General features: G+C 43.2%; 1 protein-coding gene across 3 annotated transcripts in view; it reads left to right on the plus strand.

Moving 5' to 3' along the window:
- The window catches only part of KANSL1 (KAT8 regulatory NSL complex subunit 1), a 98,806-nt gene that overhangs the window by 8,335 nt on the left and 65,192 nt on the right, over positions 1–25,279 (plus strand). For 2 of the 3 annotated variants that reach the window (XM_010561403.1, XM_010561401.1), the window contains exon 2: positions 9,954–11,340. In XM_010561403.1, the coding sequence (XP_010559705.1) occupies positions 10,037–11,340 (1,304 nt within the window). In that variant the 5' untranslated portion in view covers positions 9,954–10,036. Of the gene's footprint in view, positions 1–367; positions 430–9,953; positions 11,341–25,279 lie in introns of those variants that run through there. The other variant, XM_010561402.1, reaches the window with a different exon arrangement.

A 25,279-nucleotide genomic window follows, 5' to 3' on the forward strand; every position in this document is an offset into this window, starting at 1 on the left:
GGGGTGAGGCGGGAGGGGGGGGGCACACATGCGAAGTTTTAAAAGTAAACAGAAAAAAAAAAAAAATTAAATTGCATAACCTCAATCTTGCAAAACGCGTGGAGGGGAGCAGCTCCTCCGTCCCTAAATCCGCCTGGAAAATATTAATGTTAGCGGTCTCTGGTAATCCCGGTGGGCTCCCGGCGCTGTCACCGGTGTCTGCGTGCGGGAGCCGTGGATGTGTCACGGTGCGCTTTCCCCTTCTCTCGGGGTATACAATAGCGTAATTTTTCATGTGGGTTTGAGCTGCTAAGCCATTTTCCTGTATTTACTTTCCGGCTGCTTATTTTTTATTATTTTTTTTTTTCGAACCGGCCCTGCCGATCCAGAATTATTTTTCTCAAAACAAGCTGCAGGAGCACGGCTATCCTGAAACGCTTTCCGTGATCGGTACGTGTGTTTACTTCCATCACGGGATTAGCATCTTCCAGTGCTTGATTACAGAGAAATTTCCATCCTTTTGGGGTATAAATGGGTATCATGTAAAAGGAAAAATACACCGGCCAAATTTATTGGAAACTGGCCTTATTTTCTACAAAAAAAGCAGACCCTCCTTACAAACCGAGGTGTCGTCTGTCCGCTTGTTTAAATTTGTGTGTACAGGTGGATCCAAACACAGGCACTATATAGATTATATTGCCTGTTATGTAAAATGCACTTGAATGACAAACTGTAGTTTTCCATGAAACCGGTCAGGATATGGGAGGAACTGCAGGTTTTTTATTTGTTTTGACTGACCATTATATTTTGAACTGGTTTGGGCCATGTCTGTTCGCGGTTACATCATGTCATGTGTTGTGTACAGTGTGATTTGTGCCTCTAAAAATAAGGCGAGGTAAAAGCCCGTTTCTCGGAGGTAGGGAAGTAGGAGAGTACTTCAGCCATGGCACGGTCCCACTGACGACAGGGATATAAAATACTTTGAGGGGGCAGTTAAGGTGTTACGTGTCTCTGTGTGTGTGACTAAACCTCCACCGTAGTTACGAATCCAGGGATCTGTTTGTATAGGAGTGTTTTCTCTTTAGAACCGTGTTTGTCCTTTTTATAGCCTTTGTTTTCATGGAGAAACCTCTGATGCTCTTCCCCTGCTTTAGCGTAGTCCTCTTGAATTTTCATTCTGGCACGGGAGCGGTGCGGGTAGTAGCGCCGCTCAATCTGATTATATTATTTCTTTAATGGAGAAGTCAGCAGCCTTTTAAATCGGTGAAGAGGGAGACGAAGCAGAGTCGACCCAGGGGCTGTAAAGGCAAAGCTCGGGAAACCCCCGATCCTCCGACGGGACCAGGATCCCGGGGCTGCTCACTTTTCCTTCCCAAGGTGTCCGCTGTCGGCCACCGTCAAAAGACGAGATATGGGCGGCATGTTTTTTGGCGCGGGAGGGATGGGTATGGTGGTGTGGTGGTTTTTTGTTGTTTTGGTGTTTGTGTGGTTTGTTGGGGGTTTTTTTGTTTTGGTTTTTTTTTTTTTTGTAGCCACACTGCCAGGGTAGCACAGCTGTGTAGGGCTTAATGGATTGATATGCTGTAGGAGCAGTTAGTTGTGGAATTTGGTTGTGATACTGTTATAGCTGATTTGTAATGATTTAGCAATGAGGATGACTTGTGTTCCCTCTTCAGAGGTGATAAAACAGCAGATGACCAGGCAGATGTGGCTGTGTGTTTCTCTTAGGCTTCCCCCCTGCTCCTCTATTTCCTTTTATTTTTTTTAATGCTGTATTTGAGTCTCATTTGCTCTCAGAGATCATTTGGTAACTGGAGAACTGGTGAAATTCTGACATCATGCAAGTGAGGGGTGAAAACCGAGCAGTTCTGTGACCAAAGTCACTTCCTTTTGCCCTGTTTATAACTGTGTTTTTGTGAACGCAACTGCCATTATCTAATGAACGCTCCGAACAAAGACTGTCTCTGGAGTTTCAGCACTCCACCCTTTTTCTGCTCAGGCAGCGAGTGGTGCATGTCCTTAGGAACCTCGGAAGACTTTTCCAGGGAGGATAAGACTTAATGTATAGCAAAATAAAGATAAGGCCCGAGGACTTCCTAGGCCCTACCAAGCCAGGGAAAGGGTAAAGCTTGGAGGGGGGGTGGGGGGGTGGGTGGGAAGGGGCGAGCACCACATATTTTGATTTGTAGGCCTTCCCCCCACCCCCCCCATTCCACCTAATTTTCCAGAAAAGGAAAATTATATTTTTCTGGAACTATTTTTTGAGAGTAGGTCAGTGATATCTCTGCCCTTCCCCATGTAACAGCACCTGATTTTGCACTTTTTTTTTTTTTTACTGCACTGTGTGGGAAACAGGTGTGCCAGCTTATGCCTGAATGGGAATGTAATGCAGAGGAAGTGTCTCAGGTGGGTCACATACTGATTAGACCAAATAATAAGTAAGTTCTGCACACATGCCTCTCTTCAAAATGTTTATCGTTTCATTAAAAAGAGCCTGTTAGCATTTGGGCCGTCAGAATGGCAGGTGATCTGAGAAGCACTGTTTCCGCTGTTGCATTTTATAAATACCGTGTCCCTGGTCATAACTTCCAGGAATACAATGTCTATCTGGAATGAAAAGCAGCAAAGACTTCAGCATACCGCTTGGTCTGAGAATCCTTCCTTGTAAATAGCAGTTCAGCTGCGTCTTCAAGGATGCAGTTTTCTGTAACAAATCGTTTAAATTGGAATAAAGGCTTTCTGTTTTTTCTCAGCTGGGCAAGGAGTTGTCATACTCAAATCCGCAAGAGTCCTGGTGATGCAGGACTTGAGTAAACATAATTCCATTAAACCCTGTGCGAGTCCTCTTCGGCCCGAGTTCAGACCCTTGTTTTTGGAAGAGGATAGTTTGGGTAAGGTCGTGTTCAGGTTTCAAAGAAAGTTAGAAAATAAGTATGGATCTCCCCCTGCCACGAACCGCTGGTAGCAGATGACTGCCAAAGTATAAGTCAGTGTAGAGAGTCAGACAGTGAAATGGGATATGCTAATAGCTGTGAAGACTTAATTCTGGAGGACAGAGTTTTGACAGCGCAGTATCTGAATTTAGTGATGGAACTGTGCTGTTTATCTAATAAAAGGAGGAAAAAGGGTAACAAAATCGTGTCTGAAGAGAGGAAATGGGAGTAGCTGTCAGCCTGAACAGGCCGCATCTTCATCTGTTCCTTAGCTAATCTCTTCCTGCAAACTTACTTTTTGCAGATTTGGTGGAAAGGCAAGTGTTTTAAAAAAAACCTAGCTATTTTTAAAAAGTTTAATTGAAATATATATTTCTGTATCGGGAGCTGCTTTGGGCCTCAGAGACGTTAGCAAAAGATGGACCTTAAAGGTTTCTCACTTTCAGTTTTATCAAACGTTAGGAGTCCTCTCTCTGAAATCTTTATAACTTCCTGTTGAGGTCTGCAGTGACAGAGGATATGATGGGAAAGGTTACTGTCAAGTTGCCTTACGCTAAATAAGAAACAGCAAACTGAGTTCAGGCTGTAATTATGGCCCATAAAAAGGAACCTGTGATGTGTGATTGAACATCACCTTCTATTAAATGAATATCTCTGTTCTGGAGTTCATGTCATCTTGTTTTTAGTTGCTGCCGTGGCAGTCTTTGTGGATTGTTCTCTCTCCTCTGAGATCCGAGGAGCAATAAAAGCTGAGATCTGCAGTTAGCTGAGCATATGTGTCCTGGAGAACTGTGTGATGAACTCCATTCAAAATAAGGTATTTAAACTCAGCTGGAGACGAGTCTACCAGACTGGGCAGGGATCTAGTGATTGGAGACACTTAATTCTGCTCCTCTCTATTCTGTTATTTCCTCTTGAGGACATGGCCAATTAACGCAAGGAACTCTAAAATACTTTTTGTAGTGACAGCGTATGCCTTGTTTTAAAATATGAAGTATTAAGGTGGTGCCATTTACGGGGCGGGGGTTGGGGGTAAAAGTTTTGCTAAGAGTCATATGCTTTTGAGCAAAGGTTGGTATGACTGCATGTAGTGAATGAAAAATGTGTCTTTAAAATTAAAAGGCAATTCTGTTTTTTGTTTAACTTGCTCCCTGAGTCCTGAGTTCAGGTTTTCATATTTCCTGGGCAGCTTGCCCAGATTATGCGAAAGAAAAACAAAATATCTCTGATACTGGATGGGGGGGGAGACCCGGATTTCACAATTAAGGCTGCCTTTTTTTTTTTTTTTTTTTTTTTTTTGTTCAACCTCTTTTTTTGGCAAAATTTCCCTTTTTTTTTTTTTAAACCACATTTCTTTTTATTTGACTGTAAACAGCAACTTTATTTTGAAGAGTGACTTAACAGCAGTGGGTATTTTATCTCCAGCCACTTCATTTTCCAGGTGAAGGCATTCTCGCTTGTAATTATTCAAATTTCCAGACTTTTGATTGGGGAAATGACAGTTAATCTTGCTTTGTGGCTTTTGTTTTTCTTTCTGACATCATATTGATAAAACTGTCTCTCCCTCAGATTATGCAATTGATTTATTTATATCCAATGAGAATTCACAGGCATAAGAGAAAATTGTTCTTGAAGAAGGAGGCCTCACATTGCTGTTTCTAGAGTTGAGCAAAAGACTCTGCCACTCGTGCAGACCAGCAAGTGGAAACCAGCAGCTTTTATTTTAATCTTGAGGGCTTCTGGTCGGAAACAAAGGCTATAAAAGTGGAGCTCAATAATATCTTTCGTATTTGCTCCAGTGCATAAGCACCATTCTGTGGGATGTTCTTAATATTAAAATTCTTACTTTTCTCAGAGAGATTAGGTGCGAATCTGTAGTGTTAATATACATGGAAGGTACTCATGTATATATTGTAAAAAATCTGTGGTCCTTATGTATGTTCTTAATCTCTTTTTCATTAATATTTAAAAAAAAAAAAAAGCCTGTTTCCCAAATGTAGGTCATTATAAGCGTACAGTCTGCCAAACTGCACGTGATAGCTGGCTTATCAATAAGTTTATCGTCCTGTATTTGTCTGTCACATTTCCTTAATTAAAGCTTTGAGAGTTACTTTTCATGTAAATCTCTCTCTAAATTGGTAAACATCTGTCTTACAACTATAAAATGTTGAAAGGTGATAACAAAAGGCATGTAGAGGATCTGTTATGCATAACAGGTATAACTTTTGGTAGATGTACCTTTTTGATGCGGAAGATATTTCTAGGGCCCAGAGTGTTAGCTTGTGTGTTGAGCACCTACTTTTTAATTTACTCTGACTGCTGAGGTTAGGAGCATAGATGATGTATTTCTGTTGCAAAATGAAGTGTATAGGGATTTTATTCTAGCTTTTTTTTTTTTCTCTAAAAGACATTTGTAACCACACAAATTCAAGAGTTGGCTGCACTCTTGATTCGTAGTGGGGGAGGAGAGGGGAAGTGGGAATAGGTATAATACTCACTTCCTTCAGGGTAGCTTTGCCTTTACTGCTTCTAAAGCAACAGCACCTTCATGTACGTATCCTCTGCAAAACCTTTTTGTTGGGTAGGACAGAGCTTTGGAGGTGAAGGAGTCCGCGGGTGGTCGTGTAGTCAGCTGGGGGGGAGGCTCGCATTTAACACGGAGGTTATTTGTCCTTTACTTGCGTGTTGAACTTAAGTCTCTGCATGACCACCCGTAACCTCTTCTGTCTTAATTTCTTGTGCAAGTTGTAGGAAAAGGGGAATGCGCCCAGGTGGGTTTGGGCGAGTGCCTCATAGGAGCAGATCTGGGGAAGTAAGGAGGCCTCGCAGCAACTATAAAGAGCAGTCCCAGTGTGGTTTGGCACGTGATGAAACTAGACAGTGTGTGCAGGAATTTTGGATATAATGTCAAGTGTTTAAACTGTAATTCAGGGAATATAAATACGCAAGGTAGATGTGTGTGTCACCAGGCGGTGCTGAGAGGGATTGAAGGCAGAAGCCAGGCGGGTGCAGGGCTCCGTGGCCATGAGGGAACTCGTGTCTGCGAGGAGACCTGCTGGTGGGAGGGCATGGAGAGCCCTTCAGGAGAGAAACTGGAACGAGTTTTGAGATGGGTGGGCAAAGGAGAGGCTATTGATACTTCCCATGTCCAGGACTCAGAGCTCCCCTGATCTTCTCATGAACCTCACTGGAAGCACAGGTGGCTGGTTTCTCCCTCTGAAACTCTTGTAACAAAGATTTCAGAGAGCAAAAACTTCCCGTGTTCGTTTTGGGGTTATTTTCTGGGGTGTTGCACAAAATCATGTGCTTGGAAACCCAGTTCTCCTTTCAACGTCTGGTTGTAAAATTGGGTTTTAAAAGCAGATGGTCTTGAATAAGTCAGCACGCTGAAGGATTATTTTCAGGGGTGTCGTGACCCGATAGCTGCTCCGGGGTATAGTGTGACTGGGCCCGTTCCTCGTGCCTCTTCTAACATCCCCTCGTTGCCTCGACCTTATTCCTGCTCTTCCCTCTGCTCTGTGTTTAAAATGTGGTAAGAGTTTGAATCTTGGTGTAGTTGACGTGGAATTGTGGGTGAAGCCACCTGAGTAGGCCTGGTGGCTCTCCTCCCTCGGTGGCCTCGCATGCACTCCTCGGGAAGTGAAGGGAGATGGGCGAGTTACGGTTACCCTGTTTTTACCTGCTTACTAGAGCCTTTCATCTTTCCTCTGTTAATTAATGCTAACTGCTCCGGCAGTGCTCTAGTTTTAAAGTGAAATGAAGAACGTGCTTGTGGATTTTGAGTATTATCTTAAGACATGTTGTAAATGCCACGTTGGCCTGCCAGAAGCACCTCCTTTTGGATCTTCCCAAGTGAAGTCCAGCACAAGGTGTTGTGCCACGGCTGCTGAAGGCAGGACTGGAGCTTGTGCTGTAGCAGGCATGCTGTGGTGGTGGAACTGGAGCGGTAATCCGGTTATTCTGACAGTTGTCTACCAGCAGGACTTCTGCAGGAGGAGAAGCCTCTTGGTCACATGCATGTCAACTCAAGTGCTGGGAGTTGTAGATCCTTGGCGGAGAAACGCTGAAAAAAAGGGACCCATGGATGCTCACATCAATCTAATAATATTGATGGTGATAGCAGTTTGGGTAGAACTTGCCAGCGTGGTTTGATTCCCAGAGGCAGACAAAAGATTCAGGATAATTCTTGGAATTACTGTCAGAATTTTCAGAATGCTCTGAAGGTTCCTCAGACTGTGTCCGTGTGAATGACCTTTTCTTTTCTTTATTCCTCCTTCCTATGGTCACCTCAGAGAGATGCCTTGCTATCCTCTTTCCTCCAATTCCCTGTTAGGAAGAAATCACTGATAAGTGTAATATGGCTTTAATAACCACCAAACTTATAAACGGGTGGGCGAGGATCATGCTTACAAATGTTCCCTAATATTTTTTCCAAGGATTGTTGGTAAGAGTAGAGATCTAATTCAGTGTTACAAAAACCAGTGCTGTCTAGCATGCAGATAATTTATAAGGACTTGAATAAAATTTAAAAAATACACCAAATAACTTTTGGAGGTCATCTTTAAGCTGCTAGAACAAAGCTTTATTCTTAAGGGAGGCTTTCCAGGCTTCCAAAGTATTTTAAATGCTGTCCACCCAACTAAAAGTGAAGCCAAGGAGGGTTGCAGTAGCTTAGTAGGAAGATTTTCTTTTTAAAGTGAGTTTGCTAACCTGGAGGAAAAGGCAGTATGAAAGTTTTGCTTCCTTTTTCTACTTCTGTTAATTTAACTGAAGTTGATGACCTACAAATTTGCTCTAAAATACTCTTCAGCCTAGGTAAACTCCTAAATGGCTGCAGTGTAGTGCAAATATATTCATGAAGAATCATTGCAGTCAGCACCAAGTGCAGGTTTTTCTGCTTTTTTGCAGTATGGGTATTTCCTAAGCTGCCCTCGATACCTTGCAATGCTGTGGTGGTAATTGTGGTGAAGAGCACAGATCCAGAGTCTTCCTTTGGAAGACAGACCAGCGTGTTTCTGCAGAACTTAGAGCACCCACTAGGAACAGTCATTCCAAGTGTACATGTCTCTGTAGTGAAGGTCTTGGTAGGAGGCTGGAGTGGGGAAGTCCTTTATTCTGACAGTTTTTCTCCCTCCTCTCCAAGAGCATCTTAGCTACAAGTGGAAAGTTCCCTGCAAGTTCCTTTTTTTAAATTTTTTTTTTTCCTTTTACCCTTGAATAGTAATGTTCAGTCTTTATTTAGGGACCCAAGTGGTGCCTAAAGCCATTTTCAATGAGTGTGCAGTAGATTTTTAGGCATGCAATATCCTTTTTTCAGTAAGGACAAGGTATAGTTGATTACAAAACATGCTAAGTTCTGTCAACAGGGGACTTCTGAAGTCTGAACCCATCTCTGGTGTCCCTGTACTTCTGTTAGAATAGCTTCAATTTATCTTTTTTTTTTTTTTTTTAAATCAGTTCCTCTGTGAGCATATCCTTTCTTCCCTGTCTTCTTCCTCTGTGTCACCTAACTGGATTTGGTGAGAGAGTTAGTTAGCAAGACTGTGGGTGGCCTGAACTGGAGACCTGGTGATGAGCCTGCCAGTTGGCCAACGTACATGCTCACTGGAAACCAAACAGAGCAAATTACTTTGCGCTTGTCCTGTGGGCCTTACCTCCCTGGGGGGGTGGGTTGGTTTCTCTAACTCATCTCTGACTTTTCACAAAAATTCAGGTTTTAGTATTTAGTGGTTTTCAGCCCTAATGTCTGTCTGTGGTCCCTGTTATGGGGAAGCACCTGGTCTGACACTGGGGAGCAACTGTGGTGCAGCTGAATGAGGCTGGAAACAAAACTGGCTGTTAAATTTTGCTCATTCAACATATTCAAGCTTTATAGATAGTCCTCGCTTTTCCTATAAAGTGGTATATTAATTTGGTCACTGGGGTGCGTTAATGAACAGCTACAACAAGCTTCTGCAAATTTATGTGAAATTACGGGATTGGCATATCGGGCAAGAGTTCAGGGCAACTTTTTGTTATTAAATTGACATTGAAATAGCTTATGAAGGTGCTGGATAAATTTTTCAGCAAAAGGAAAAGTAACTGTTGCACTGTTAGCACAGTGGGTTATGTGAACGCAATTTAAAAAAAGTCATTAAAAAACACTGATACTTTTAGTGCTGAAGAAGGTAGGTAAATGACCAGAAACTTGAAGGTAGGCAGGTGGGAAATGGTTGCAGTGTACATACATGAATGAAAGGTCTTTGATTGTGTCTCTTAACTTGTTTGATCTAGTTTAGTTAAGCCATGGCTTGCTATTACAGTCAGTGTAGAACTGCTCTGTCATGGTGTGCGTGTGGGTTAATCTTTATCCATGTTCTTGAAAGAGAAATGGGAATAGCTAACATTGGAAATCACCTGGCTTATTCGGAAATGTACTTCTGGGAAAGTAGGTTTCATAGACACCAGGGAAACAACTTTCTTCAAATCCAAGGCTTTCAGGGAAGCGGTGGGGTTGCCAGTGGGTGTGGGGTGGTGGGGTTTCTTTAACCACTGGGAGTTTAAGCATATGGAGAATTGTTCCCCTCAAGCCCTGTCTCTGTTACATGTTATAGTTCTAATTTGTCATTTTTAATACACCTGAGCTGGCAGTAGAAGCAGTGAAAACTGTTTTATAGATGTAGCTGAAGGATTTTAAAGGTGAAGTTGGTGAGCTGCTGGGATTGAGGAATAGGTGTAACCATGGCCGGACCTTTCATGAAGGCTGTGCTCGGTGGATGGACTGAAAGATTAGAATCGTAGTTACAAGCAGGCACTAGGTCTGGGAGATCCTGAGGACCAGCTTGCGTGTTGCTACTTCTCTTTTTAGTTGCCTGGTGCCCGGATGGCTCTGCGGAGCCCAGGGCTGGTGGTCGCAGAGGGAGGATGCTGTGCTGAACGTGGAGCTTGCGTGGCTCTACCAAGAGCATTAAGTCGTTACATCTCGCTGCGGTTGTCCCTCTTGTTTGTTTTATTTTCTACAAGTGCAATGCCTAACTTTCTCTTTTCCCTTACCTTTTGTAGGCTGCCCTCGGGAGAGGCAGTGGGAGGCAGTGGAGCTGGCCTCGGCACCGGGAGAGGCTGGACTTCCCGTCTCTCTGTGCTGAATGGCTGCGATGGCGCCCGCTCTCACTGACGCAGCAGCTGAAGCTCACCACATCCGATTCAAGCTGGCTCCCCCGTCCTCCACCTTGTCGCCTGGCAGTGCCGAGAGCAACGGCAACGCCAACAACATCCTCCTGGCTGCCAACGGCACCAAAAGGAAAGCCATTGCTCCGGAGGATCCCAGTTTAGATTTCCGAAACAACCCTACGAAGGAAGAGCTGGGCAAGCTGCAGCCACTAGTAGCCTCTTATCTCTGCTCGGATGTAACATCTGTTTCTTCAAAAGAGCCTCTGAAGCTGCAAGGAGTCTTCAACAAGCAGACAGTCCTTAAATCTCACACTCTCTTATCTCAGTCCTTCTTGAAAACAAGTGATCTGTTGGGGAGGCAACCAGTGTTGGAATTCACTTTGGAGAATCTAAAAACAATGAGTACTAATAGCCAGCCACCTCTCCCACAAGCGCCTGTAAATGGCTTGGCCAAGAAATTGGCCAAAAGTACCAATTCAGACCATGAAAACTCTAGTTCTCTGAATGGTGGGAAGTGTGCTCCTCCTTCTGCTGCCCTCCAAGGTGTTGACTATAATGCAGGAGGTTCTGAATTGGGGGACTTGAAGACCGGGTTGACCAATTGCACTCTTCCACACAGAAGCCTTGATGCAGAGCACACAACTCCATTTAGCAATAATAGCACTGCAAACAAATCTTCCCTTAATTCCATGGAGCAACAGCGGGTGCTCGAGGGTGGCAGTGGAGAGACTAGGTTGCCTGGTGTTGCTAGTCACTCTGACTTTGGGAGCAGTAAGTTGGAGGAGCAGAAACCTTCTCTGTTGGTGGGTCACCACAGTGCTCTAGACTCCGAGATGAGGACGAGGGCATTGCTGCGACGGCAGGCAGACATTGAGAACCGTGCCCGCAGGCTGCAGAAACGCTTGCAGGTGGTGCAGGCAAAGCAGGTGGAGAGACACATCCAGCAGCAGTTGGGTGGCTTCTTGGAGAAAACTCTGAGCAAGCTTCCAACTTTGGACCCCCTGAGGCATCGGAGCCAGCTGATGTTGACCAGAAAAGCGGAAGCAGCCTTGAGAAAAGCTGCAAGTGAGACAGTTACTTCAGAAGGCCTAAGCAGCTTCTTGAAGAGCGATTCGATATCAGAAGAACTGGAGAGATTCACGGCCAGTGGTATGGCCAACTTGAGATCCAGTGAACAAGCGTTTGACTCGGATGTCACTGACAGCAGCTCGGGAGGAGAGTCTGACGTTGAAGAAGAGGAACTGACCAAAGCAGACCCAGAACAACCCCATGTACCGCTGTAAGTAGCAAGTCATGCTTTGCTTATCTCTGGTGGGGGGAGAACAAGGTGAAGTGCCAGATGGAAAATCTGTGTTTTTTTGTAGGAACACTTCTTTTTTGATGGGCTTAGATCAAAGAAGTAACAGTTAAAACTAGTATGGAGTGATTTGCAGCGCACTGCCTAGTTCAGGCAGCACATGTAACGCTGAAGATAAAATTCTTCATGCATATGGTAGTTGTTGGTGTTCTTGTGGAGCTGCAAGTCCTGGAAATACTGGCTGGCTGGATTGGTACAAGCATGCTGCAGATACGAACCCAAAATACTATAAACAGTTCTCTCCATGATGTGTTGGACCTGTCCCTGAAATGAAATGTTTATCTTTTTACAATGGGAATCTTTGTTGTAAACCAGTTATATAAAGTAAGGCCAGCCTGAATCTTTGTAGCTGACAGCATGTTTGTGACTGGGGAATTACTTTTTTTGTTAAACCAACTGCCTGGAAAAAAACCTCTGAAAGGATTTGGTCCAAGTGCCAGTGGAAGTGTGAAGTGAGTGTGTTCTTCTCTTGAATCTGGGAACTTATTGTTGGGAATTTTATTCTTGTCTGTGAGTTGCATTAAATGATGACAACAGCCTCATAATTATGTTGTTAACTGGATGCTGTTTGCATAACTATTGTGTGTGGAGGAGGAAGATGCTTGTCAAGGCAAAAGGTCTTGAGACAGGTCAAGGAAGAAGGGGGATTTTTCTTCTAAAAACAAGACTTTTCCCTAGGAGTGCATATCACAGTATTTTGCACAAATCTCTTAAAAGGCTATATTCTGTGTCTAGTCTGTGTAAAATCTTGCTTGCATCAGTGGATGATCTCTTTCACCTTGATGGACCTATTGAACTTAAACCTCAGTCTGTGAAGTATAGCTGTGGTTGACAAAAAGCTCCCTGTAGCAGTCACAGGGGTCCTGTCTAGAATGCAGACGGCTTTCTGATCAAGGCTGGAAATAGTCACCAGGACTTTTGCATACCTGCGCTATTTTGGGGTTGTTCAGATCTGTGGAGAAATAATGGAACGTATTTTGATACCTGTTGTCCAAAATAATGTTAATGACTGGTCAAGTGCTGTGTTGACACAGATTTTACTGAACTAGGTAGATGGACATGAACAGTGTGTGTACTTGGTAACTTCAGCATCCTCCAAGAACACACTCATATGGATGAGTGCTGGTAAACAGATGTTACAGCTCTTGAATATTAAATTCCAGCTAAATGTCACATTGTGTTTTTGGGATGTTAGCACAGGATGGATTTCTGTATGTGAAGTCTTAAACATGGCATGAGTTCGGCTTTCTCCCAGTGCAAAACTAGTAGCCGAGCATGTGATCCCTGCTGGCTGGACATAAAGGCATTTTTGTGCTGTTGGAAAAGAGAGTTTAATAACTATTCCTGTTTTATAAAGTCCACAAACTTACTGTTGGGATTAGTAGTAAAATTGCATTTATAAGTATTGTAATAGTTATTAGAGGAGACATTTGATTAAGATTCTGTCCAAAGTAATATTAAATTTCCCATAGTGCGGGTTTCATAGATTCACGTGTTGTCTAGCAAAGTGAAATTTCTTTGCCACTCATCTTAATCCCAAGAGGAAGTGCGGTATTCAGAGACATGATGCGTGAAATTCTTTGCTGACTTTCCTGCCCTTTGTGTTAGTCATGCCTTTACATTCCCCAACCTCCTGAGCACTCTTAAAAAGCCAAAGATTTTTAAAGCTAATAAAAAGAATGATCCTTCTATTGTCTGTAGGTTCAGAAGCTGGTGTGTATGCATACTGGCATCTAGGCCAGGCCCACCAAACCTCGTTTAAAGTTTATGCCTGTGGGTATTTAGTAATTAGTCTTCCCAGCATTGACTGTCCTGTTGGCATGAGTGCTTTGACATTGGGTCTCATGAGCTCTGGCATTACTGAAGTTGAGGCTGAATGCACATTTGTGCTTGTTAGCAAAACTCCTGAAGTCAACCTTAAGAGCTAGTACAAGCATCTGAGTACATCTAAATACCATTCTTTTCAAAGTAGTGCTAAGAGACAGGAAGGGGAAGAGCTGACTTTTCCACTGGGAAGCCGCCTTGGGCCAGCTTATTGTACAGAACCATTGTTTTACGTTTGTATGAGCACAGAACAGCGAAGGCTTTTTGCAGGGTTGCTCAAGTATGGCTGGATTTTGCAGCTTGCTGAATTTACTTATTGGAAGGAAGACTTTCACCCTGATTATCTTAATTTGGTAGCGAGATGGAATATCTTAATGTGTGTAAAAACTTCTGTCTCATCCCTCAGTCGGCATCCCTTGGCTGCGTATTGCTCCTGTGGATGCCCCTGACTTCCCCCAAGAAACTGCTTGCTTGCTTCTAGATCTTTAGTGGGAGTTATGCTACTAACGGTGTGTCTTGTAGCTTGCTTGCAGTAAGTGGCCATGTCATTGACTGCCTCTGAGATTCAAGTAGAAGCATGCAAATGAAACAAAAATGTGTTTACATCATGCTTAGATAAGAGCTGACCTTTGAGTTTTTCTGGCACGATGGCATTCCAGAATGAGTATCTGGTCAAGGACAGACTTCGAAGCATTTGTACTCTTCTGGCCCACCTGATCTTGGCTAGAGCAGCATCTCCCTGAGGAACTACTTCTTTCCAGTAGCATTAGAGATCTATCAGAGCTTGGTAGGTCCTTCTAAAGCACTTACAGACCTGCTGCCCAGGAAGGTGCTGTCATTCAGGTGCATAACCAGGCCATCATGTAATGCATAAACAAAGCAGGGAGGTATTCGTTACACCTTTGTTGCGAAGCCCTGCCAGCTATGGGCTTGGTTTAACAAGGCGCTCTTGATTCTCATGCGGCCGATGGGGAAAGAAAGCCCGTGCAGACAGGGTTGGTTCATGATGCGTTCTTAGGTTTATGTGGATCAAGGACCACCATGTTGCGTTTCATTTGCTCTCGGATTAATAAGCTGCTTCACAGCTAAGATCCTCTTACGTGTTGCTTCAAAAGCGTGTGCGGTGGCAGAGTTAGGATGAAGAGAAGCTTTGCCTCTGCTCGGTGGTGACGAAGGCAGGTTGGAACCTCCCCTGTGGAGAATCGTACTGAATTTCTTTGGCTGGGTGTGACCGTAGGCAGCAGCTGTCTGCGACTGCGAAACCTGTGCTACTTTGAAAGGGCCCAAATGCTGTTGTCAGCGTGGTAGGATCAGGAACTGCTGTTTGTGAAAGGTTGCTCGAGCAGGGCATGCAAATTCCTCGCAGTGCTGGAGGGCTGCTGGCTGGGCTCTGGCTTATGTGGCCAGTGATGGTTTAGCAAGTAATCAAAGTCCTGGTGTTTCTGTGGCCCTGTACGTAGCAGTAGGAAATATTTCATGCGGCTTGTGCATCTTTATAGTAGTTGCTTTTCTCAGACTGGTTGGTTTCTTTGGTTGTCTTGCATTTGACTGTAGACTAGTTTCATCAGAATTTGTCAATTATTTTTGGCTGATTAGTTACCTATGTCAAGCAGCAATGTAGTCATTAGCTGGTGAGTGGTATGTGATTTAGTCTCTGTAATCCCCAACTTCAGTCTGTGTACCATGGAGAAATTTTCTGAAAAGGTAGTGAAAACAAATATTTAATTGGAATTTACATTTTAGTTCAGGTTTCTTATCTGGGAAGTCACTGTTCGGATGGCAGTTACATCAAGCTGCTGAGAGTGAACTGAAGTTCCAGGTGACTAACTTCTCGCACCACCTTTTACGAGGGTCAGACAGTACCTACAGTGTGTTCAGTTGTGGTTGTTACAATGCCTGTGGCCATGATGCCTAAGCACACTTCAATTATGCCCATTTACTGGTGGGAAATCCAAGCACCTTCTGCTCTTCATTGTTGCAGTGAATCATTTCACAGCCTTGGAAGCCCGTGTGTTGACTCCTCCCTGTGCTGTGTCACATTGTGCTGTCTGGATTTCAGAATTGCTGGACTTGGAGTAGTAATGAAGATTTCTCACTAAGGAGTGCTTTTGTCAGCACTAATTTCAAAGTCCTGTGTTGGAGAGGGATGCGTGTGGCACTTGAGTCAGTGGTTGTTCGAGGGGTAGTTGCAGTTGGTGCATCAGTTGACTGAGAAATAGGATTTAGAAATTCTGTTTTTTCTCCCTTGATTGTATTTTTCAAGCAAGAGCATGATAAGGAAGCCTGTATCTCAAAGAGCTATTAAATAGCATTTCTCAAATTTGTGACTTCATGGAGCTGTAATTCAGATGGCAAATCTCATGCTGTGAGGACTAAGGAAGCTTTTCCTACTGGTCACAAACACGTTTCATTAACTCCAATTTATGTAGAGCAATCCTAAAAGTTTGTCTCTACTCTTTATGACTTTTTCAGTTACCTGCTTGGCTTTTTGTGGCATTTTTCTTGTTCTTGACTTCTAGCTGTGCTTGTAGGTACTGACAACAGCACAATGCTTAACCTTCTATTTCTCAGCTATTTATGAAAACTTGCATCTGTTGTACCTGAATTGCTTGTAATCCACGTGCTGCTCAGCAGCAATATGTTGGTCAAGAGAGATGTCCCTCAAGCATCTTTCAGTTGGGAAGAGAGAAAAAGAGCAAATCCTGAACATGTTCTTGCTTTGCATTTGAAAGCAGAATAGCAGAGAGCAGTTCATTGTTCAGAAATGCTTAATCAGGTATCCAGAGTAAGTAGGACACTCTGCAAGTCCCTCTTGCTTTTAAGAAAAGAGGGCAAATCAGAACAGTGCTTGAGAAAGATCTTAAGAAAAATGAGTCAGTTGTTTCTCCACGAAATGTTGGTCATAGTACACCTTTTACAGATACAATGGATGTCTGATAAGTCGGTTCTGATGATTATTTGAGCCTTGATCCTCATGCAGACCTTACTGGAGTATGGAAGGAAGGTTAGGTGGTTTTGGTATAGGTACTCATGTTGCCATCCACAGAACTCGGTTAAGGCAGTGTTGTTGGCTTTCATCCTAGAGGGAGTTTGATGCATTGGTTTAAATTTATCTTTCTAGGCTGAAGTCACAGTTGTTTCACGGGGAGCAGAAGGGAGCCAGCACTCAGTGTTGGGTCGTGTGTGCGAAGAGTAGCAGTGAAGTCAGGTGCTGTGGTGCAGGAAAGTGTTTGAATTTGCTGTGTGGGGTGTTGGATGCAGGCAAAGCATCTTTCTGCATCTTTCTTGCAGATGCTTTTCATGCTCTTGCAGGGGTTTGGGTTATTCTGTTCAGTGTCAGATCTTCTCTGCTGTTTCTTGGGCTGTGGGGCTGCGCTGGGCTGGTGTATGAAAGATATTGCAGAGGACTGGAAGTGATTTGGTGTCTGGCACTATCAATAAACTATGCTTTGTCTCTGTAGCCCTTACCCAGTGGGGCAGCGAGTAATAACAGGCTCTAGTTCAGATTTTTTAGGACTTGTGGGTGACACTTTGGATAGGGTTGCATAAATATTTACTTTACTTTTCATTGGAAAAAGCCTGTCACAGCATCTAAAGCAGCAGAAAAAAATGTTTGTGAAGTTTGTGAACGTGAACTGGCATTAAAAACCTAGTGTGGTAACTTGTCTGCTTTCCTACAATCTCATGTGAAATTGAAGTTAGTGTTTGAGCAAGGGAAAGGGGCCCCACTTAGAGCCGATCTCTAATATTGAAGTCTAATATACTGGTGTGGGGGATGGGGAAAAGACTTCTGTATTCTGTTACACCAGCATCTGTAAGCAGCTACAGTTTAGAGCTGCATTTTTGTTCTTGTTAATACTGACACAAGATAAAAAATTACTGTATGGGTAAGATGAAAACTGAAGCAATGGCAAAAATGGACTTCCTTAAAGAGATTGTAAAGGTGTACTTCACAGATGTGTTTTTCTTCCTGAAAGATTTTGCTTTTCATTATGCAGTAACATGGGCTTTTTTTTCCTCCCCCTCCTTTGTTCTCTCCTCCAGCAGATACCTTCTGGTTGCACTAGCTCCGCAGCAGCGCTGCGCTAGACTTCCAGCTGGGGGAAAATGTTTTCCTTGCTAAACTGGCACTACCCCAGCAGATTTTTCCACGGAGCGTGTTTTGGGCACACCCTGGATATGGTGCGTTTTGCAAGTGTCTTGTTTCAAAGGCTTGGAGAGCTGGATGGCTTTGCTGGGCCATCCTCAGATAAAATGCTTTAGGGAGAAGAGAACTTAAAAAATTGACTTAGGTTTTACTTGCTGGATTTCTGAATGAAAGGAAGGACTTAAAAATACAAATAGGTGAAGGCCTGTGTATTGACTAGAAATTCAGCTGGGAAGTGGAAGGAGAAACTTGAATTGCAGTTGGGTCTGTTGCAGTTGCCCTTCATGTCTTTGGATCCAGATGGGAACTGGGGATGGTTTGATGCTCCACTGCACTTGGAGTTGTCTCTAACATCCTCTGGTTGTGGCTCTTAGCATTTGAAAGACTTGGCAATGTGCAGCTCGTCCTTGATGTAATGGAATGGTTATGGTTTGCTTAAGTAACATCCAGCTCTACCTCCAGTCCCCCCACACCCCACCCCCAGGATCTTCTCTGTGATAAGGTTACTTTCTGGAATGCCTGCTCCAGCCTTGACCTCAGCACTGAACAAGCTATTTATGGGAAGGGTACCTGGCACGGGCGCTCCGAGTTAAGGATTTGTTAATGGTGCTTGGGCTTTTGGTGTAGAACGTGCTTTTTCATTAAACTGCATCGCATCAGCAGTGAGAGGGATGATACTTTGATGAAAGAGAATATTTAAAAGGGGCCAGTCAGAGACTTGTGCTGTTGAGACCTTAAATTCACTGGTTTTGTTATGAGGATGGGGTGTCTCAAAAATTTTGCTACAAATTGGTCATGTTGAATGTGGCTCTCCTATTGCCTGCCCCTCCCCAAAACCAGCCTTCAACTTTGTGCCAAAACACACTTGTTCCAGTAGTTGTCCGTGGCTGGTTATTGTGCCCAAGCAGGGAGGTCATCACGGTGATGTATTTAAAGCTCTTCTGTTAGTTGTAAGCTGTCAGGTTAGTGAAGGTGAACAACTTGGCAGATGGCTTTTTTCTCCCTGGTGCTCATGTGCAACCATGATGTCTTAACTGCAAAACGAGATGTTCCCTGTGATAGTGGTGGCAGAGGAGTTTGGCTGGCGCATGTGATGCTTCTGCTTCTGAAGCAGATTAATTTGTGCTGTCTTATGAATGAGCATAAGCATGCTCTTTCCAGAAGTGTTTAATTCTCAAAGATATTCAGCCCATTTTAAAGAGTTACGGCTCCCTTTATCTCTTAAATATGCGCATCCTTACTGTGTAAAATATATAATTTGAGTTGTCTCTCACTTATGTAGTGGAACAGTCAAGGGGAGTGGGAGAAAGGGGTAGTGTTTGACACAGATCTCGCTGCAGTTTCGTGTGTCTCCTTGCAGCACTGTACAGTGCTGAGTTTGTCAGATAGTTTTGAGTGTTGTTTCACTTCTTTAAAAGTGCCTCCCAACAGGGTGGATTTGTGAAATGTGACTTCATTCGTCTGCTTGCTCAATAAAATATTCAGTAACTTAAAGCAATGGAAAAAAAAAAACCCAAAACCCCACCAAAAAAAACCCCAAACCAAAAAACCAAAACCCAAGAAAACACCCCCCACTATAATGGTGACTTTTTTTTTTCATTAGGCTCAAAACATTTGGTCATTAAATTACCAAAAGAGGGAAATAAGGAGGATCGGGGTACTCCTTATGCAGCAGAGCTTTAGGCTTTTGTATTTGTGACATTTTAGCAGTTTCCATAGTAACACATAACGATGTTGTAAGAAATGTTGCAGGGATTTTATTTGTATAAGGGAGGACTTTAAAATATTAATGGAAGGCAATGTGAATTGGAGGGAAGTCTAATTGTATTTTCTGTAGAGGAAGGTGATTTGACACATTGTCCAGAGTGAGCAGCTGCCTGTAGATTGAACTTATCTTGGCCAGCAAACAGAAAATAAGAGAATTTCAGTCATCTTGGGAATGTTTGCCACAAAGTCCTTCTGATACTTAAAGGTAAAGCTTTGGAAATATTTTGCTGTCACTCATTCTCCAGGTCCAGGTCAAAAATATTTTATCTTGGAAGTGCTTTTCATCCCAGCCCATGTGCAGTTGGAGCTCATCTCCTATGATATTTGGTTAAATGTTTGGAGCTGCTGCCCTTTTTGTGTTCATGAGGGTATCTGTAAGCTTAGTTGGGTTAAAGATTGGCTGTCTCCATTTAGAAGCGTTTGTAGCAGAATAGCTCATACGGCTTTACAGGCAATCTGCATTTAGTGAATTCCCTGGCGGCTCCTACTTAATGACTGGTATTGAGCTTTTGCTGTTTCAGGGCTGGTGACGTTACATTGCATTATCAAATCCAATCCACTCTTGAGTAAGAAGCAAAGGGGTTTTATGTAGATGCAATAGGCAGAAATCACAAAAAAATGGTTTCTGGGAGAAAAAAGGTTTAGAGAGGGATGTTTGTGTGCACATACTTAAGTGGGTGTAAGTTTGAGTTCTGGGTCAGCAGCTGTGCACCTAGCCCCGTATTTCCACCTAACTAGGTGAACAGAGGTGGTGGAGGGCAGTAAAAGGCAATGCAGTTTAGATGACTTTGCAATTAAATCACTTCTAGGAACCTGGAAAGAAATTCCTACTTTCCAGATTAGCTTAAACATCAGTACATGAACGTCTTGCTTCCTTGTATCTTCATCTGTGGTTTTCTGTTATTAAGTTAGATATTTAATCTTTCTATTATTAAGTTAGGTATTATGTCTTAGCTTGTGACTGCGAGACTGCTGTGAGCCAGTCCCTGCAATGGTTAGTGCACTCTGGATGCAGTTGCTGGCTGGAGGTTACAAACGGTTCCTTGCTGGCCTCTGCACGGCCACTTTCTGATTTTCCTCTGTCAAAATTGCAAAGCTTGGGCGTAGTGACAGCTGGTTCTGCCCTGCCCTTGTCTTCTGTCTGCATCAGAAGCTGACTAGGAGTTAACACGTTTCTTCTGCCCATTTAACTTTGGAGAGGGCACCTCCTTTTAATGTAGCAGCACTTGGTCCTGATTTGTTCCTGGGCCCCCTGGATGTTGTAAATGCTGCTGCTCCTTCTCCTCCATGGGCTTACAGGCACTGAGCGATCTGGTGGGATGAGCGGTTTCACTTATAGGAGCTGTATGTGCCTGTGAGCGTCAGTTCTCCCTACGCTATGTCGAGTAAAGATACGTTGCTTTTTTTTCAACTTGCTTCTGTATTCTAGGTGGTAAAAAAAGCACTGTGTGCTGCTGTCACCCACAGTGACTGGCCTTAAAAGTGCTTGAGAAGGAGGTTAATGTATTCAGAGGTGGGTGCAGCAGCTGCTGGTGGCCTGTGCATGCCCTGTGTACTTCTGCACCCTCTTAAGAGGGTATGGCACAACAGCTCGGCAGCTGGGGCATGATGCTTGTTGTTCACCTGCAGTCTCTGCCCATTGCCCTGTCCTCCTCTGGGTGCTGTGGGTGTCAGCACAGAGGAAAACAGATTACCCCTCTGTGTTTGTACATAGAGCAGGGCAGGGGTCTGATCTAGAGGTAAGAGCTGAGGAAAGAGACAGGCGGCTTTGGAGGTGCTTTGGTGCTCGGTGATCTTGGCTTGGCATGGCTTTGGCAGCTTCTAACAAAATTTACCTCCTGTGGTCCCAATTCCTGATCTGGGTGGTTTGATGTGAAGAGGTAATGCCTCTCCCTGTTCCTAGTGGCTTTTTTCTCTGCTGGAGACTCACATCTCAGTGGCCAAGGGGAGAATATTTCTGTTTAGCAGCCATTACCGTTCCTAGGCTCGGACAGTTGCATGAATAAAAGTTGCCACAGCTAAATCTGCCTATTTTTGTGTGAATTGGAGCCCTTCTCCATGTGACTTCTGCTATTCCAGTGCTGGCTATTTCAAAAAAATGAGACAATTAGCCTTCTGTGGATCTGCATTTTGAATGCAGAACACTTGCAGGGCTCTTGCTCCATGTATGCAACATTTTGTGGTATTGGCTTTTTACTGTCTCAGACTAAAACAAGAAAATTATTCTCTCTCTGCTCCTTCTGTGTTGTAGGTAGCTCTCCTGCCATTTGCAGAAATTTCTGAAAGTCAAAGGGAAGATGCTGTTTATACTAAGGCAGAAAATAATTCAAAGAAACAACCACATTAGGAAATCTTTCAAGGCATTAACCACTTTTCCTATGTCAAGGCAGATTAAATTGATACAGATGAATTTTCAGGTATTTTTCATCATAATATGTACACCAGAGTGTCATCTAATGACTTCACCAAGGTTCGTTGTTCATGTGTTGGTCAAAGCCTTACCGTTTTAAATAAAATAAATCTGTTTGAGTAGTAGCCAGCCACTTCAGTGTGATGAATCATATTGTGCCTAAAGACAGCTTTCCATATTCAGCCCTTGCTCACTCCCCCCTACCATCCCCCTCTCCCTGCCTCTGGAAATGGGCAAGAAGCCCAAAACAACTTAACTCTTAGTTATTTAAACCTATTTTTAATAAGTGATACTTGTAGAAAAATCTCACCTGAAGGCTTTGACTGACATTGTCTTGTGTGCTAGATCTTAAACTGGCTTATGAAGTGCGTAACTTTGCTGGGGTTTTGTGTTTGGATTTTTAGCTGCTTTTTTTATGAACATGAGCCGTTCTTTGAATTCTTACTAACAGGCTGAAATTACATCTGTCTCCAGTTACAGCAGTTCTGTTCTTGTTCACTCTTTTGTGTGAATCTTTGACTTGTCAAATGTGCCCTAGTGCTCCTCCTCTCACTCCTGCATTAGCTCTCCTCTTGTATTAATGTCCAGGTCTTTTCAATATAAGGAGTTCTAGTTATTTTTGCAGATAGTTCTCCTTTGTGCTGGCTGTTGAAGTAGTGTTTATTTTCAAAATAGTATCCTCTGTAATGAGAAAGCTTTTGTAACCCATCCTAGTTGTCATGGCAGAGATCTGCCTTTTTCCCCCCTCTGCTTGCTGTTACCAGGCTTGCTTTGGTTATGTTAAACTCCTGAAACCAAATGCCTCTTCAGGCTGGGTACAGGTAAGCCCTAATCAGATTAGCTGCTCTGCAAATTGACTTGCTTATTTTACCTATGTTTTCATGTGCTTGAGCAAGTCAATTTGTGTGCTAGGACAAGGCACTCTTCTATGATAAATTAAAGGAAAAGTGGCTTGATTAAGGCTTTAGGTGGCTGTATGAAGACCTAGTGAAAAATATCAACTGTGTTCACTTGAATTCTCCATGTGCATATGAATTTTTCCCCTGTGTGTATATGAATTTCTTTCCCCTTTGTTCTTTCCCTCTCCCCCATGGGCAGTAGTTGCATGTTTGCCGTCTCCACAACTTTGTGTCCTTTGGTAATTTCTGCAGCAGAGCTTCTTCTGGACCAAGGTTTGCCCACTATTTGGGTCGGTGGTTGGGGTGCACAGGAGCTCTAGTTGTCTTGCACCCTACTTTCCTCTTTGTTCCTTCCTTTTTCTATCCTTCCCACAACTTAAAAAGATGGTATCTGAAAACTTTGTGGTGCTCAGCGATGCAGCTCCTAGAGAGTATAAGATGCGTAGAAAATCTTGCGCATTGTTTTCTTCATTGTTGTCTTGTCTTTGAAGGCTTTGGTTGTAAATTCCCAGAAGCTTTTAGTTGTGATGCTTGGAGCAAGTAACGACTGCCAGACTTCAGTGTTGAGGAGGTAACCTCTGCAGTCTCTCATAGCAGTAACGAAGTAGTCCCCACTAATGACAGTCTGTTGCTGTAGCCGAGTGTTACTCGGTGAATCTGCCATAGGAATCCTCTCTTTATTGTTTTGTTCTGATGTTGTGGCATTCCTCAAAATCGCTTTTATCTAGTTCTTGTCTGCTTGTTAACAACCATCTGCATCCAGAGCACTTGGCTACTTTAAATGTTTGCCTTATATAATTGAAACTTTTTCCTCCCCTCCTCTTGGAGCTTTCTAGTAGGAATTTGTTGGTTTTTTGTTTTGTTTTTTTTTTCTCTATGATGTAGGTGTTTGAATTTCTCAACTAGTCAAACTAGTACATAAAGTAATCTTCCTGTTCTGAGTCTTGCTGCAGTAGTCTTACTGGAAAAATATTTGTTTTCACTTAAATTTACTAGGCCTGGGAGAAAACTCCGTAATCTTCCTTCCAGTTTTGAGAGACTGAAAACAAAATTTCCAAGAATACATATCCGATGAAGCCTTTTCTCCCTTCCTGCTCCCCCTCCCCTGTCCTATAGAGATTGACTGGAGTTTTAAAGTGAGTTGGATGCTTATCGCCCAGTGATTGGGGATTTTGTTCAGATGAGAAATACTGGGATGTGTGCGCACCTGTCCTTGCTGCCCTTGAGGACTGCTGACCTGGTACAAATGGGAGTATTAATTGAAGTAATGGAGCTCTCCTGTGTTTGACTTCATTTCTGAGAGTAACTTGTCCAAAAGCATCTTGCTGTATTTGTTTAGCTGACGCTTGGTGAGATAAAGGAGGTTCTGAGAATTTGTGATTATCTACTTAACTGTGGCTTATGCTGTTGTCTCTTCCAATGCAGCAGAGCAAGTAGGTAGCACCCCTCCTCCTCCTCCTCCTCTCTGCCACGAAGAACAGCAGCTGCCCGATTTCCTCAAGGATTAATCATCTCCATCGTACCTCTGATCAGTTTTTGACACACACTAGGGCAGAGAGCTGAACAGAAAAGCGTCGACTCTTGCTTCACAGAAATGTTGTGGAGAATGTAAAAAAACATGAAAAAATTTCACTTAGATACACCCCTTTTTTAATCATTGTAATTGCCTGTTAGCTTACTGCTGGCTAGTGTCACTTTTAAAGTCTTGGCATTTATTGCAAGAGATTGTATGGTAATTTCAGAGTGTCATTTTCCCTTTGTACCAAGGTCTGTCTGGGTTTTTTTAGGTGAAAACATCCCATCCTCTCTAGTACTAGTTGTGAATTTCCTTGCCCTTTGAGCAAGATGACAGTACTGAAGTACAATGGCTGCATTATGGTTCTGGTTCTTACCACAGCTTGTTCCAGCTATGCTAATGAAAAAAATTTGTCGTATCTCTTCCAAAGCTGGGAATCCTCTAGGTCTGGGGAAGTGAAAATGCGTAATAGTTTGGCTGTTCAGCCGGCTTGGCCCTTTGGACCCTTTGAGGCTATGTAGTAATCGACTTGCAGTGATGGCTCTTTGTTTCTGATACAATTACTTTTGTGTTGGCTTTTGTTGTGAAACGTTTGGCTTCAAAGTTTTTGAATGCATTTGAAAATGTACCATGTGTTTTACGCTTTCTTCTGACATGTGCAAATAACGTTGACATGAGTCAGAAGAGTGTTATCCTAAAGCTGCAAAATCTCAGGTTCAGCCCAGTATAATTCGCTGTGATGGTGAATGATCCTGTTCATAGCGTGATCATGCATCAGACCTTGGGTTGTTGAATCTGCTGTCAGCCTGACAACATTGTTTGCAGCAGATTTTAGAAATATCAATAGATTGAGAATCTGTATTCTGTTCTTTGCTTTGTGTGAACTTTTTAAAATTTTATCAAGCACTAAGGTCTGGAAGATGACGTAGTACTACAAACTATTCTCATTTGCTGCCTTTGCTTATGGATTGCTTGACTGAAAGTTGCCACAGTTCAATATTTTTGGCTCTTGTCCTGGCTTCTTAGACATGTGAATGTGACATGCTTTGCTTTTGGAAAGTAGTGACTGTAAGGCAAGTGATGCTCCATTCACTCCCCCTCCCTCTTCCTCAAAAGAATAAGAAAACCCTCCTGAAGTAAAGACATCTTTGGTAAAAAAAAAATCTCCTGATGAGATTGATCTCATGATTTTTTGAGAAACTGAGGAGGGTTGGGGTAATGATGGAAGCTCTGCCTCTTGTATGAGATGTTTCAATGCTGCCAATCAAAACATCTTCTAAAAATATCCTATCTTCTAG

This window comes from Haliaeetus leucocephalus, unplaced genomic scaffold, assembly GCF_000737465.1.
Source record: "Haliaeetus leucocephalus isolate CR32 unplaced genomic scaffold, Haliaeetus_leucocephalus-4.0 Scaffold144, whole genome shotgun sequence".
NCBI lineage: Eukaryota > Metazoa > Chordata > Aves > Accipitriformes > Accipitridae > Haliaeetus > Haliaeetus leucocephalus.